General features: G+C 39.4%; 1 protein-coding gene across 9 annotated transcripts in view; it reads right to left on the bottom strand.

Moving 5' to 3' along the window:
* Cad99C (cadherin 99C) overlaps positions 1-16,334 on the bottom strand; it is a 107,868-nt gene that overhangs the window by 5,394 nt on the left and 86,140 nt on the right. Inside the window, exons 1-11 of one of the 9 annotated variants that reach the window (XM_085484488.1) lie at positions 10,169-10,231; positions 8,025-8,733; positions 5,072-5,221; positions 4,613-4,831; positions 4,173-4,367; positions 3,695-3,982; positions 3,162-3,479; positions 2,698-2,838; positions 2,017-2,301; positions 1,027-1,200; positions 349-558 (exon numbers count right to left, since the gene is read on the bottom strand). In XM_085484488.1, the coding sequence (XP_085340614.1) occupies positions 349-558; positions 1,027-1,200; positions 2,017-2,301; positions 2,698-2,838; positions 3,162-3,479; positions 3,695-3,982; positions 4,173-4,367; positions 4,613-4,831; positions 5,072-5,221; positions 8,025-8,120 (2,076 nt within the window). In that variant the 5' untranslated portion in view covers positions 8,121-8,733; positions 10,169-10,231. Of the gene's footprint in view, positions 1-348; positions 559-1,026; positions 1,201-2,016; positions 2,302-2,697; positions 2,839-3,161; positions 3,480-3,694; positions 3,983-4,172; positions 4,368-4,612; positions 4,832-5,071; positions 5,222-8,024; positions 10,363-15,342; positions 15,607-16,334 lie in introns of those variants that run through there. The other 8 variants (XM_085484491.1, XM_085484486.1, XM_085484489.1 and 5 more) reach the window with 8 other exon arrangements.

The following is a 16,334-nucleotide window of genomic DNA, read 5'->3' as shown; positions in this document are numbered from 1 at the left end:
CATGCAGAATTGTAAATGCAAAAAAATATGATTGTCAGAGATAGATGCATTTTTTCACAGACGTATGTACGTGATCAAAATCTTCTAAATTATTAATATAAAGTTTTTCATAACTACACTTCTTACGCGATGAATCAGTAATGATGAAGCTTTCTCTCTCTTTCTCTCTCTCTCTCTCTCTCTCTCTCTCTCTCTCTCTCTCTCTCTCTCTCTCTCTCTCTCTGCAGTTATGTGTCCTGTGAAAGTGATGCGCTACATGATACGCCGATGTGAACACGACACATCACAGTAAATCAATGACGGATAGTGAAAACTTAGTGAGACTCGGGTTTCACTTGTGAAAAATACCTGAACATTAACGACAACTCGAGTAGTGGAGCCAGGCAAATCGCTGGTGTTCTCCTCGGTGCCTACTATGAGAACGTGTTGACTCTGACTCTCGTAATCGAGACCGCGGATAGTTTTTATGACTCCGGTCTTCGGATCTATGCTGAAGAGTTCGGTATCCCCTTGCTTGATCATGTATGTAATTTGCTTCTTTGTGTCCGGATCATCGGCCTAGAAATGATCGCGTTAGCTTTAGAGTCGGGTAAGACCGCGCCAGGACGCGCCATCCTTTCCACCTCATCGATGGGACGGGAATCATCGACGACGCGCGAAATATCTCTGGAGGGTCTGAAAGTCGAGACTGGCGTCTCCATTATTCCGGTAAATTTTTAAAACTCCCCGCGGATGGATTCCTCGGTCGATATTTTGACGATACAATTACGCATCTCGTATTAGCTAATTTTATACTTTTCGATATACTAAACAAGGTGAAGCGAAGGCCCTTTTATCTCTACAAATAATCTCAAACTGGAATTTATGTCATGTCACACGACCTGACTTTCGATTCTCGTTAAGTCCAAGCCAATATGGATTAATGTCAATAAATATAAATTAATCGCATCTAATCGCTCTTACGTCGCGCTTTACACGTTTTCTAATCAGGGACACGCGCTATTATTGATTTGGCATGCGACTCACCGTGACTTGAATCACATTATAATCGGGCACGTTTTCCTTGACACGTGCCTCGTAACTGCTTTGGTGAAACACCGGAACCTCGTCCTCGACATCTACGACTTTCACTGTGACAGTCGCGGTTGCCAAGCGATAATCGGGGGCTCCATCCCTCGCAGTCACCACGAATTTATATTCCTACGCAATTTACAAAATACACAAATGTTGAAATAAAGTGCCAGAGAAGCGAAACGAGAAAAAGATTACCAGAGATTTCAAACTTACATTTTTAATGCAATAGCAGAAATACTCAGCAGTATGTAGTGTTATAAATATAAATAGGTTTGACGATATGAATAATTAAAAGACTAAAGTCATTAAATTTTTATCGTATTTTATATATTATTATATTTTATATATTTTATTTTATATATTTTATTATATTTTATATATTATATAAAATTATGAACAAATTCTACTAACACGCATCGTATTTCCACGAATGAAATGTATATAGAAACTTCAAACGTGCACTTTGCGCGTTTTCTTTTGTCTCACTGTACATGACGACATACAATTGTAATTTAACCATAACAACATCCTCGCAATCCGAGAATAAACTTAAATCGTTCTCGAACTGCAATCACGCTTCGCAACTTTCGTAAAACGGAAGAGCATTCCCGGAAGATTCGAGATTGAGCTGGATAGCTGCGCTCATAATGAATCTTAATAAGCACTGCGTGTCATGTAATGTAGCCTTTTGCAAGTGCAAACGGAAGCAGAGACTCATTGACTTTTAGAATCTCTCTCTCCAGAGAATTCCAATATAGTTAAACATTTATAATTTCCTAGCTGGAATTATCTCGAAACGCGTGTTTTCCAAGATAAAAAGAAAGATAATTTCACAACAAAATATACTTATGGTTTTCAAGTTAATTTGATGTACAAGTACGATTTGAATTTTTATATGTCATCTTTACTAAAAGTCGAAAATATGTAATAAAAATTACTCACGTCGTTCTGCTCATAATCTAACACTATCTTCGTCAGGACATCACCGGTTTCTGGATCCACCGTAAAAGGGATGTCATCGGGTGCAAAATAAGTGATCTCGGCGTTGATGCCTTCATCAGCATCCTCGGCATGTATGCGGCCTATCAATTTACGTGCCTCGCCCTCTTTGACGGAAAATTCATAAGGGAGACCCACGAATTCGGGATTCTTGTCATTGATATCGGTAACCATAATATTGACAGTCGCGGTGCTGAATAGGCCGCCTGTATCCTCGGCTTTGATCAACTGTATAAAGCAACAATATCGCAGCGTAAACATTCCGCTTTTTTATTTTTTTTATTTCGATATAAAATGCGACGCGAAAAAATTTCCTCTCATATTGATAAAAATGTTGAAAAATTAAATATAGAAGATGTGAACTACATAATGTTAAAAAAAATAAGTTTAAAAAAATAAATTAAAAAAGAAAGTTTTTATAAAGCTAAAGTTAAATGCACTAAAAGTCAACGTGCTGCTTTTTCGTTTAAGTAGCTCGTTTAAGTGGAGAAACGGAGATAGTAACCGATGTTTCTTATAGATTATATAAAAAGCAGCGTAAAGCGAAAAGTGCATTGGCTTGTAGCAGAGGATGTAGGAAGTTTGCGTCGCAATGTTCAAGAGTGGTTGACAATATTAGCTCACCAACTGATATCGAGTCAGGTCCTCCCTATCCAACTTCCTTATAACGGTAATAACGCCTGATTTGTCGCCGATCGCAAACTGACGCAAGTCATTCCCCGATACTATCGAGTACGACACCGGATCATTTTCTGGGTCGATGGCCTGCACAACGGTTCATTAATAAGGCTATTATCGATATAAATATTTAACGATCCGTTATTTTAGATACAATGCTTAATAAATAATTATAAATTCGAAAAATAAATTTCTTACATTCTTCAAAAAGGAAATGTAAATTTATGTATATAAATAAAGTGAAATTGATGTAAATGAAAGAAAGAACGCCAAAAGAAAGAACAAAACTCGATAAAAAGACAACAAAAAACATATCGAAAACAAATATATTGCTTCTGTCGAAATAGTTGAAAGCTTAAAATAAAACTCTGAGCAAGAGAGAAAAAAGAGATATTATCGACGATACTCACAGTGATAGTCGCAACCGTAGAATTGATGGAGGCCCCCTCGCTGACTTGCACTTCATACACTGGCTGCTGAAACACTGGGCTTCTGGTGTTGGGTCCAGGAATGACGTTCACCTCGACAATCGTCTGCGAATACCTGCCACCCTTGTCAGTGGCCTGCACGGTGATGCTGTATTGCTCGCCAGCGTTCAATTTCCTCACGGATTCGATAACTCCGCTCTTCGGATCTATCTTGAATTTGTGCAAACCATTGTTCGAAACATGGTAGATGCTGTACGTTATCTCGGCGTTCTCTCCTTCGTCGTTATCCGTGGCTTCCACCTGCGAGAAAATCAATTAATTTGTCGCCCCACCCTTTCGCAGCCCGTATCTTTAAAGAGATATGAAACATTGACAAATGATAATGCCTAATTTGATGATTAAAGGATTAGAGAGCTATCAGCAAATGTGGAAAAATTATTGTTATAATAATGTTTTTAATATTTTACAAGCAGTAGCTGTCAGTACTACATTAAAGAACGAGATGACCAAATCACCTTTGCCACTTGTTTCTTCGTTTCTCCAGCTTGAACGGTGATGGGTGGCATCATAGGGAGCAGAGGTGCATTATCGTTAACATCATTTAATGTCACAACAAACGATAAAGGCGACGACGCGGCCACACCCGTTTTCTCCCGGGCAACCACTTGAAAGCGGAAGCGGCCGGGACTCGGAGGATCCCGGTCCAGATTCTCTTCGTTGACTACGAGAATTCCGGACGGATCGATCGCAAAGAAGTTTGTAGTCAGCTCGAAGGTGTACGTAGGCTTCGGATCGTCCGGTCCCTGGACACGAATATTTTATCAGAAAATAAAGAAAGGACCGGAAACAAATATACTGGTCGATTGACGATAGTTGATCCGCCGGATCTTCGTCCGCTAATAATGGACAAATTTAAACGGTCCATTCGCATTTTAGTCACGCTTCGTTAAGCGAAAACCGATAGAATCTACGTCTCTACGGTTGAAGACTCACCAGATCAGCATCCGACACGGTAAGCACAATGGGATTACCGCTTTCATCGATGACCTTTGTCGCGATAGGAGCGTTTTCATCGACGAAACCTTCGATACTTGACGCCGTTATAACGGGTGGATTGCTGTCAACCGGCTTCACAGTGATTGTTAATTTCGCGGTAGCCGATCGTTTCGCTTCCGACACCTCGACCGCCTTAAAAAGAAGTAACAAAAGCGCAAACTTATTATGCAACGTACCCACATATTTTAAAAAGAGAACCGTATATAATTACATGTATTAAAAAAAAATGTACACTGTCTTCTCATTAAACTCAAAGAGAAAGAATCATTATTTATAATTGTAAAACGTTTAGTATATTCTTCATTACTTTTATACAATATTGATAATTAAAATTATTTTTTAAACGTGACATAGGAAAATATAACAGCGATATTTACCTTAATAATAATATCAAACTTCTTCGTTACCGTCGTATCGACCGCCCTTATTTGTTTTACCGCTCCGGTATTAGGGTTGATCTCGAAAAAATCCCGATAATTCGGAGGATTTCCGCTGAGGAAGGAATAGTGAATGGGCGCGTTTATGCTGTCCATGTCAACCGCCTGGATTTTCTCAGGCGAGATATTGAGTATGCCTGATAATACTCCGCTCGATACCTAACGAGGAGAAAAAAAGCCTTTACAGAACCGGTTGAACGATTTATTGATATAACGCGAATTTGAGCGGCGAGATTATCCGTGGTTGATTAGGCGCGCACATTCGATTGCATTAAAATGTTCGGGTTTTACAGGAAAATTGGCAAATACATAGCCCGTTAAGATAATCCGCGCCATTAATATACATCCTCGAACCGGAAAGCCGGGGACTTTAGTTTATAATCGACCCGATTTACGTACCGACGCGGAATATTCCGGATTAATACAGGCACCATCTGAGAGCATGCAGCCTTGATAAATAAAGGAAGGGTCCTGATCGTCATCGTCCCGTATGTTGACCGTCAATGTGGTCGTAGACGTAAATCTCTCGGAAACGTTCCTCGCTCGATCCTGTAAGCAAACAATTCGCTATGTCAAGTGACAAATCATATTGATAAATCATATTAAAGTAGAGATGCAAATTGATATTTTAAACAGCAGCAAAGATTTTAGCTATATGAGATATGAAACAATAAACACATTCTCTATGCTATAAAGTTATATCTTATTTATATTATTCTAATTTATTAAATGTATATTGATAAGTTCTTATTTTATCAAAATCATAACTATAATGTATGCAGTTTTAACCAAAACTGTAATAACGATCATATTTTTGTCATAATATAATTGATTTATTATTTTAATATAAATTTAATTATAATAATAATCTGTCGAGTCTTTTAATGAGATTAGTTGCACATGCACTTTACTTATTAAATATCCTCCCTCTCTAATTCATGTTGTATATTACATATTACTATTATTACAATATATTTCCCTCCAGATTCTAATAATAAAAAAAGTGTTATAAAATATTGATAAAAATATATTTGCCTATTTTTTGCAACTCATAAATTAGAACTTGGATGACATACAAAAATGGACTGCAATAATACGCCATTAATCTTGCGATTTTTGTTGCGTCACGATTATATTGACATTTTCAATAGTCGCTACACGCACGAAGAGGAATGAATATCCATTTTCTTCTTTTCGTTCTCAATATAGTTTGATCACACCAACTCTATCATCACTCTCGAAGAGAAGCTCCGTCCCTTTCTCTCCTCGTCTTCTATTCTCTGACCTTATTTACGCAATAACGGGTCCGGACTACTTACGAGGTGCTCTAAATAAAGATCACCGTTACTTAACTTTCCCTATACAAGTAAGATTGCAAGGCCAAAAATCTTCCAAGAGTGCCGCATAAAATCCAAATCTTAGAAAGTGCGCATGTTGTATTAGAATATATAAATTACAAACTCTGCAATTAGTTGAAAAATGTGCGCATTACTTTTTGCGGCATGCAAAGTATCCCATAAATTTCGTCTTTTAATAAAACTGCGCATTACTCGCTGAGACCTGCTAAAGCATGCTATGAAAGAGAGAGAGAGAGAGAGAGAGAGAGAGAGAGAAATATTCTAGTAGATTCTTCCTATCTCGAAATTGTTCTGAATATTCATATACGAAGGAGTGAAAGATTTTAGCGCTGTCAATTTCGCATTACGTCTTTCACAAGTTAACGTTTGACACGATTTGAAGACTTAATGTGAAATTTCTATACGAAATGTCAAAAGCGACAACATTGACTTTATATACATAATATGAATGATTGTGCGATGTCCGTGCATCAGTGCGTAACGTTATGCCCTCGGAGCAGCGTCCGAGAGAGCAGAAGTCAGTCATTTGTTCCACATAATATTCAAATGAGCCACACCTGCTGCAGCACAGAGAGCTAGGGAGCGCGGCGACTTAATCGAGAGGGAGAGATCGATCGATCGCGTCCTCGACTCGGAGAGATTCGCCGCGATTATGGGAGACCGTGCCCGATTTATCTCGTAGCCAGGGAAGCCAAAAAGAGCAAGAGAGAGAGAGAGAAAGAGAGAGAGAGAGGGAAGAGACTCGAGCAGGAAATAACCATTACCCTTGACCACGGTACAACCGAGGCCGCATCTCGTATGCCAATAGTAATAATAGGCGTTGGTGCATCTCCATTTGGCCTTTTTTTCCATTTCGTCTCGCTTACGGTCGCCCGCCGTCAGCGATCGTTTAATGACATCGTGTTGCCGAGACGCGACGCAGCCTCCAGATTCAATCGCACTTTTTCTCCCGACAACGACGACGCGAAATTGCGCGTCGATCTATGATCGGTCGCGCAATTTCGAACATGCACGAAATTGCAGCAACAGCAGCGACGAACGGCGGCTGCGTCTCTCTCTCTCTCTGGTACAGAGATGGATATGCGTCTCGGACATAAGCATAGAGAACGCGGATAATGTACCGTCGTATAGTTCGTCTCGGAGTCTATTACAGGTGGGATGCAGATCCGGTCTGTGCGGTCCCGGATAATGTCTCGTGCATCGACTACGGCTGTTGCTTCGAATTAGATTTTAGCGGAGACCGTCACAACAATATAATATATGTTTCTAGCGAGAAAATATCCTCGAGTAAAATAAAATCGGTAAGCGAAAAAAATCATTTTTTTTTATTCAAGGCACATTTAGAATTGTCGAGTCAAATTTTATTGTAGTTGCGTATATCGCGATTTGATTATATTCTGTTTCCGCTTGTTTCGACAGGATATAGTCAAAACTAAAATAGAATTGCGAGCCTGTATATAATAGCAGAGTCGGAGTAACGGTGTAATAACTTAATAGAATCGATTCTGAGAAGGAGTTGCTTAAAGTGACGGCTAACTGATCGCTTACAAGAAGCTATGACCACAGGCGGCTCTAAAATTAACGAGATTCCAGGATGGAAAAGGTCTATTGTGCCCTGGCGCGTGAAGCCTTTTACACATGCAAGATTCTCGCGAGAGACCTTTCGCAAAAAAATGGATACTTGTTTTCTAGTCTAGCCTAAGGAGGATATTTATTCAGCGAGGTCCTTGCACTGGCAAGATTTAAGTGTTCGTTCTCAATTCGTCCTACGGCGGAGTCGCTTCCTGCTCGAGCTCAGACAGAGAAAGAGAGATGCTGAATGTAAAATCCCAAAAATACAATCTAAACCATAAATCAAACAATATTATAAAATCGAGAGAAATGTCAACGTTAAAGTTGTCGCGGTGCGTTATTGTAAGGTTCGAGCGCGATGAAAGTAAAAATAGAGACTTCGAATCAGAGTTGACTTTCGGCTGTCCAAACGATTCACTCACCGTTGACAAATCGCCGACAATGCTGTCGCCGACACTCGGACCGACGTGTATTAAAGCGACGACCAGGAACGCTTTTATCGGACCGAGAAGCTCCATTGTCGGACCTTACGATGAGTCACGTTCCGTCGATGGTGCGTCTCGAATCCGATCCACGTTCTCGCGTCCTCATTTAGAGGGGACACGTCGTCGAAAATTAATCGATTAAAATCCGTCCGACAGTTGGCGGAGGAGGACTTTCGGCGCGATTACTTCACGCGGTCCGCTTCTCTCCGAGGAATCCCAAGGATTAGCGCATAATAAAGTGCGGTAAGGCGTGTCCCAATTTGTCGTCCCACATACAACCGGCAATTCCTTCGCCGATCGCTTCGAGTCGCGCATGCACGGATCCTTTAGCCGTTAACTGCGCTCGTTAAGTTACGACATTCCTTAGGGGGCCTATATAAATTATGCGTTCTTTAATCGGCGCGCGGATGACATACCTTCTCAATTCGTTCCTTTAGACCGACTTGAATTTATATTAAGCGTTCGTCGAAAGGTTGGCGATTCAACCATTTCTCAGCGATACGTTGTTGACCAATTTTTTATCCAGGTGCATTCAAAAAATGACACTGTAAGTTTCAAACATCACACATTTTCGCATAAGTTTTCCCACAGCAATTTTCCTTCAGGTAACGGCAACATTTTCATGCTACACGTTTTCTATTAATCTCTGTGTTATTTTAATGCAGTTTACATTACTAAAAGTACAAACAATCGCGCGACGATAGAAGAATTCCTCAAAAGAGGAATGTAAATAAATCCGACGCTTCGCGCAAGAGTGCTTGATCAGCTGGTACCTGACTGTAACTTTCGACCCGGTAACGTCGACGTCATCGCGCTCGGCGAGTAAAGAGCCTCTTTTACGTAACGCCAGATTATTTGCATCGGTTATCGGAAATTCAGCGACGCGAAGAATATTTGCGTCACGAGTCACGAGATCTTCTCGGCGATCGGCCGCGAAATCGGGCGCCTTCGGCGATTTTCTGATCGTGCGATTTACATACTCGCGTTTTCCAGTCCTGCGGAATAAGATCGCGCGAGACCGAACCCCGCCTGTGTGAAATTTTACGGGGAATCTTCCATCTCGATGTCTTATTGCGAACCGAGTCAGACCGATATCCGTCCAATTTATTCCGCGCCGCTGCTGAAAGCGGAAGCGGAGCAATCTGTAATCAACGTTTCGCGACGCGCGCTTCCACAGCCGCGAAGGATTACGAGATGTTCCGGAAGTTGTTTGCTTCCTTTCGTGCCGTTTATTACGTTCATTCGGAGCGGTATATATACATAATAGATATTTATTTCGCCGCCACTAATCTTCAATTTTCCTCAACGCATTTATTTTAATCCGATTTTCCAATATATAAGACGGAGAGGCACCTTTATTACGATAAAGTATAAATACCCGAGTGATGAAATTGAAATATTGATATTTCTTTATAGCGGGCTCGCGTTCCTTCTATACCTCGGATCTACCTCGCCTGTCCTGGATTCGTTCGAGGACTTTTCCACCCACGTCGAGTGCCAACGCACTCGGTATACCCTGAAGAAGCGGCTCGCGGCCGCGTTTTAATACCGTTCGTTTGACAAACGTCCGCGTATTTCTCTTCCTAACGCTCGTCATTAATCTCCCGACATGGACGAAAGAATTCGCGCACGAGCAAACCGTTATTGTGCGTATGTATGATGACGCCAGTTACGTGTTACTGTGCGCGAGAGAACGTTTTATTCTTTCAACGCGTTCATAGAACTCGAAGCGCCATCAAAGAAGTCTCTTCATGGCGTAATAATAACCAACCGCAGCGATAATACTTTGCTTGCATTGCGCATTTTATTTTAATTAAATGTATTGTACGATTTATTATTTTATTCTAATTACGATACTTCGATAATATATCCCGATTTATTTTTTTATTCTAATTACGATACTTCGATTATATATTCCGTGAAGAATTAAAAGAAAAACTCATTCGCAATATATGACGTATTATTTGACAGCTCGATTTATATTTCCTTGTCGAACGATATTTATGATTAATTATACGATACTCGAAAGAAGTAATTTTCACACTCTGACACTGTGATTGAAATTCACAAATCGGATGCACCATTGACACACTCGCTATCCTCGCGTTCGATTGATCGATACTGCATCCCATCTTCCGCGCTGATATCCGCGACGGAAGGATTCGCCTTGCGCGTTACACGCGGAATCGGCCACGTCGGCACTCTACACACGGGAAAATCGAAATTCCGTGCTTACGTTATAGCGTCGCAAGCCGAACGGTGACTAATGCCGCGGTTCTCCTACTTCGCGTACCTCCTGGCTCGCGTGCAGCATGCATCGCTGCATATAAGTCTCGTCCGCTGCCCACCTCGCGTTATGTCCTCCTGGCCGCAAAGTTATCTACCTGGCGGCGCGTAATTTTCTTTGTTAGCCGATCGATGACGACCGCAAGACGTTATTTGCGCGAAACTGTGCCACACTTTCGTAGATAAGATTAAAGATGAGCGGGGACGTAGTCGAGGACGCTATGAATGGCGAGAAAACTGATATTCCTCAATCACACTTGTCGAACTTTTCAGTTCTAATCGTCCTTCGCAAAAAATTGCCGAGATTTTCTTATCAGTATATATGTACAATAAGTATAATATATTAATTTAACGAAAAATATTATATCAATATTACAAATGATGATGAATCTTTAGATAGCAGTTTTTATTACTCAATGAACAATCATTTTTGCCACGTTTAAAAAATATTTTTTTCTATTTAAAATATTTTACACTCTAAAGAATATTAATTATGCTATACAAACTGTGACATAACAAAGCCTTGGAAAATAAATTTCAATCATGAAGCTTAATGCGTTCGAATGGTCATGTAATTCTGTTGGTGCCAGAACAATTTTAATTAAAATATGTGATAATCATCACTATTAATACCTATTATACCTATATTATAATACCTATTAATACTCTCTATAAGCAAATGAAAACGCAAATGAAAATGCAAGTAAAGTTTATGCGCGATGGCGAACTTTTACCGCATAATGTCCTATATCAGAGATAACTTGTCGATTTCACAGTGCTTCGTTCATATGCAAATAGCTCGTGAAGATAATAATTCTAAAATGAGAATGCGCACGACCATCGAACGTGACAATCGCACATAAGTGGCGTCATAAGAATAAATATAGACAGTGGTTTTTGTACAGTTATTATTAAGTATTGTTCTCTCCGCTATAGGTGCGCAATGCAAATTTGACATTTTATACCACTTTCTGATTATATTATCGTACCGAAAGAGAAACCGTGTCCCAACGTAGGTAGCACGTTACATTGCATTGCGCGATACCGATTACGTTCGCCCTATGACGATTCGTCACGGCGATCGAACAATCATGCACCGCATAATAGAGTAGGCGTTTAACGAATATGCAGTATTCGCTAATGAACATCTTACTTTCACTCGCATAAGACAAGATTACGAGACCATTTACGTCCGCATTGTGAGTGCATTTACTATCATTATTAATTCATCGAAATGCCACTTTTATCTCTCTTTTCTATTTTTTCTAAAATCTTTCTTTTATTTTAAATTTTTTGCTCCTAATTAAAATTTGCCACTTAATCCGAATCGCTCTCTCTCTTAATCCATTTTAAGATTTTTCATCAAATTTGATATCTATCTATTATAATTAAATAATGATTTAATATTATTCAGACATGATAATAATCGATATTTATCTTTTATATTAAAATAATCATTTCTATTTTTTATTTTTTTTATCTTTCTTTTTTTTAATTTTTGCTCCTAATTAAAATTTGCCATTCAATCAGAATCGCTCTCTCTCTCTCTTAATCCATTTTAAGATTTTTCATCAAATTTGATATCTACCTATTATAATTTAATATAATGATATAATATTGTTCAAGCAGGATAATAATCGCTAGATTTATCTTTTATTTTAAAAATCGCATAATAATCATTGATCTAATGCATTAATTTGATAAACGAGCGTGTCAAAAAATGAATAACGTCGCAATATTTTTATTTGGTCATTTCTGTCAGCAGAAAGTCCGAGTTACATGGGCGATAAATGTCGCGATGTCAATCACGGCGTGTCGCGGACACGAAAAGAGCAATTTGCGAGTTCTGATCTGCATTAGCGGGTCTACCATGTACCTGCGCGAATCGAACAATGTCGGGTTTGGCGATATGCAAATAACTACAAGCTACAAGACTCGGCAATCGGCGCGGTCTCCAATCTCTTGGCGGGCGAATGTGCCGAACGGTTAATGCCTTACGGTACTGCGAACGATACGTTACCGAATGGAAAGATTGTTATTCCGTACCGATGTTACCGTTACACACCAATCCTTTCGTTATTTCGCTGAGTTTGCAGCCAACCGAGAGATTGCACGAGAACTTTATATCAAATTCATCTCATATTAATCACGATCGGTTGTCTCGATTATCTTTATTGTCTAATTATTGAATCTCTGTATTGAAATCTCTTGACCAACTACTGTATGAAATCTACAGTGTATGTCACATTTGTCGTATTTGCTTTTATCTATCAAATTTCTTATTTACCCAATCAATTCTTTTGACATTTCATTAAACGTCGAATAAATTATTATCTTCATATCTTAATTTTTACAAAAATTTTCTAACATTCTTGACTAAATCAAATAAATAAAAAAAACTTTCTAGACATAATAAGTAGAAATCTAGAATAATTCAGAATAAAATCGCTCACTTTTCTCATCTATTTGCAATATTAGCATGTCTATTTATAGGGGGTTTTAAATTCCACGCATGCCTCTAGACACGCGATTGATATGTAAAAGTAATTAATTGCTTAGCAATAGATTATCTAAGCTGGATGCGTAACTGTAATTAACGACTTGTCCGTTGTGGGCTGTTTGCGCACTTGTGCGAGACCGCAGAATCGATTAGTAGCATTAAAATCATTAAACGCGAAAAAGGGCGAACACGCATCTTCCTGGACGGTCGGGCTGTAATACCGTTTAGTGAATGCACGTCTGCGAGCTTGTATACGTATATCAGTTTCTAATCTGCGACAGAACACGCAGGACGTGAAGGTTCCGTACGAGGATCGTGCACACGTAACGAAGCGTGCATATATAATTATGCACGCGCGCGAATACCTCGGAATTACCTGCGATATGTTCGCGTGTGAATTAGATACTCGGAGATATCCCTTTATATGGATAATGGGTAAATTTAGGAATATTGCCATAACGGATGTTTACGTTATACACACTTTCCAATTCTTCGATTCTATTTCTCACGAATAGATAATCGAAGTGAAATCGTGCAAGCATATACATAAGAAAATCAATATTTATTAAAGACTCGATTAGTTTTCTTGCTATAAATTCTCTTCGGTTAACCCTGTTTTAGATAATCTATAATTCGCGATAAACTTTAAGATAGAATTCTATTTATAATTTTATTATTGCAGTATATACAATATTTTATTTATTTTATTTTTTAATTGGTATTTTCTGTGTCATATGTATATGAAATACATAAAATACACATAAAATTATAAATAGAAATTTTAACATAAATTATAAATCAACTAAAAAGAACTTTAATTAGAAGGCAAATTTTACTTTAACGAGTCGATAGAAAATATGTAAGAAAATTTAAGAAACTACAGGCAACAATATTTGCTTTATAATATCCTATTCAAAAAGAAACTGCGATTTAAATCAAATAATATACAGCTGGCATTCTTTTCAAAAGTATTCACCTTCAGACGTGCTCGAAGAGACCACAAAAGATGATAAAAAAAGAAACTGTCGTGAGAAGACAGAAAAAAATGTCGCGAAAGAGACGAGTCCTAAAGCCACGGTTTGAATCGAGCGGACCCTCGGGGCCTGGACTAATAGCACTCGAGAGGACGAGAACCATCGCTCCAAGAAGCGCGATATGCTAATGCGAATATGGTTTTCCGACGACGGGTTGTTGTGACTCACCAATCGGTCCCTCATCTCTCGGCCCACGCAGCCTGATTATTAACCATCCTACATCCTCCTGCCGATTCTCCTTACGGCGTATTAAATTAACGAGAGACGTGCGCCTTTGTAACTGATTAACTTACGTCAACATGCGTGTGATGTTGGTGCATTACAGCCGCTAACAAGACGGTCTATGTAAAATCGATACTCCGAGATGCTCATCAACCACGCTAAGAATGCTCCATATCGACCTTATATAATGTGTGTTTATTACGTGTGCATGCGACATTATACGCTCGACGGCGAGAATCTTTCGCAACAGGTGTAAGCGAATGTTACGTAACGTAAATACCACATCGATGACACATATAGAATATCCATTTTAAAGTTTTCTTGAATAATAAAAATGTTATTTTGTATGTGAAGATGTTCAAATCATCCTCATTGACAAATTTATTAATACTTATGAAATATTACAAAATTTTGTTTCTCGTAAAATCAGTAAATTTTTGATAATGCAAATTTAATTTGCAAAATAAATCATATCGCAAAGGAGATAAAATAGTATTATTTCTCGATCCGAATATTATTTATATTGAAATATAACATGGTAATTTTCTAAGTATGCGCACCGTTAAATGATTACCGTTAGTTCCTCGTTATTCATGCAAAAATTTTCCACGATCGTCGCACGAGTTTTCAGTTCGATGTCACGTAATGCAACATATCATTGCATAACCGACGCTCAGTATGCTTGATTATCATATACTTGACAGATAACATATGTATTACAATGATATACATAACGGGGAAACGGCCAACAGTTACAAGATAAGCAAGAAATCGATTGGCATTGAGTAACAGATTGAATTGAGAAATGAAAAAAATTGTCGAGTAATAAAAAGAATTTTTCTTCCAAAGAAAAATATTTATTCTTACTTATCTTTCTCTTTAATAAATTTTCTCACATTACGTGCTTTTACGCAAACATCAATATTTGTGCTCAAAAATACTAACATAGATCTCCAACATAGTTTTTTTTTTACTTCACGTTAGAACAACGTTCTTATTTACTCGTAAGGAGACTATCGATTATGCTTCTCCTTTCGAGAGCCCCGTTAGAATCATTACATTAACCAAGCCTTCCGAGTGTAGGTGTACATCATTATCTCAGCGCCTACGTCACTATCAATAGCCTGATCTATCTCAACTTTCATTCGCAATTTCGGACAGCTGCGATCAATTAACGTGATTAACACAAGATCAAGAAGATATATTAACTCACCGAAGCCAGGATGGTAACAAGATAACGCTGGGTTCTTTCGTAGTCGAGCGTTCGATTGACCGTGACCTGTCCCTGGTGCGGCAGGTTGATGCTAAAATAGCCATATCCGTCGGCGGTGGTGATCCTGTTGCGTCCGACGCCTTCGTTGCTGCCGATCCTGCTACCATCACCTGGCGCGATGGAATATTCGACGATGCCGTTGACGCCGGCGTCGGCGTCGAACGCGTCGACATTCTTGAAGATCGTCGAACCGACCGGAGTGAGCTAAGAAAGAAAAAATCAACGAGCAAATTATTTTCGATATAATACATAACTCATCCACCTCGCCTGCCTCGAGGAGCCTGAAGCGCACCTGGCCAGGATAAAGAAATCCTTCGAGCTTCCAGCTGCGATGAGAAATCGCGGGACGATATATTCCGTCGCGGTTCTCGCGGAATCGAGCGGGATTAAATTTATGCGGCGCGCTTTATGGCGCAATTTCAGGGGGATGTTGGTTAATTGAAGGTCGGGGTCGGGGTCAGACACATCAGGGTGGTAGTGAAGCGTATAGTAGTATAGTAGTGGTGCGCGCAAGGGATTAATAATTCGATTGGGAACAGGTTGTTCGCGATGTGTGCGCGAGAGAGGATCTATGGGGTAGACCTGGGGTGAGACCTCGTTGGGGATTACGCGAAAATAATTCAGTAGCTTTTTGCGACGGACGAAAGCCGCACGGCGTTTTCGATTAATCCGCGGAGATAAGTCGCCGACTACCGTGCATTCTCGTTCGCTTCTCTCCGATGAGCCGGTTCAATACGAGCGAACGATATTCGCATGCAGCCTCGCTTATCTAACGGGATCAAGATTATTACTTGGAAATACTGTGTCCGACCCGTCTACCTTTTCACAAAGTAACTTTTCGTAAAGTAGAAATTATGATTACACCCGGAGGAAGAAACGAATCCACAAAGCCAGCTTTAGCCCATCTCAGACAACAGGCATTTTTTTCAAAG

This window comes from Nylanderia fulva, unplaced genomic scaffold, assembly GCF_048542155.1.
Source record: "Nylanderia fulva isolate GAGA-0341 unplaced genomic scaffold, ASM4854215v1 Scaffold3, whole genome shotgun sequence".
In the NCBI taxonomy this organism is placed as follows: Eukaryota; Metazoa; Arthropoda; class Insecta; order Hymenoptera; family Formicidae; genus Nylanderia; species Nylanderia fulva.
Note: the sequence above shows the minus strand (reverse complement) of the source record. Positions and strands in the feature narration are given on the sequence as shown.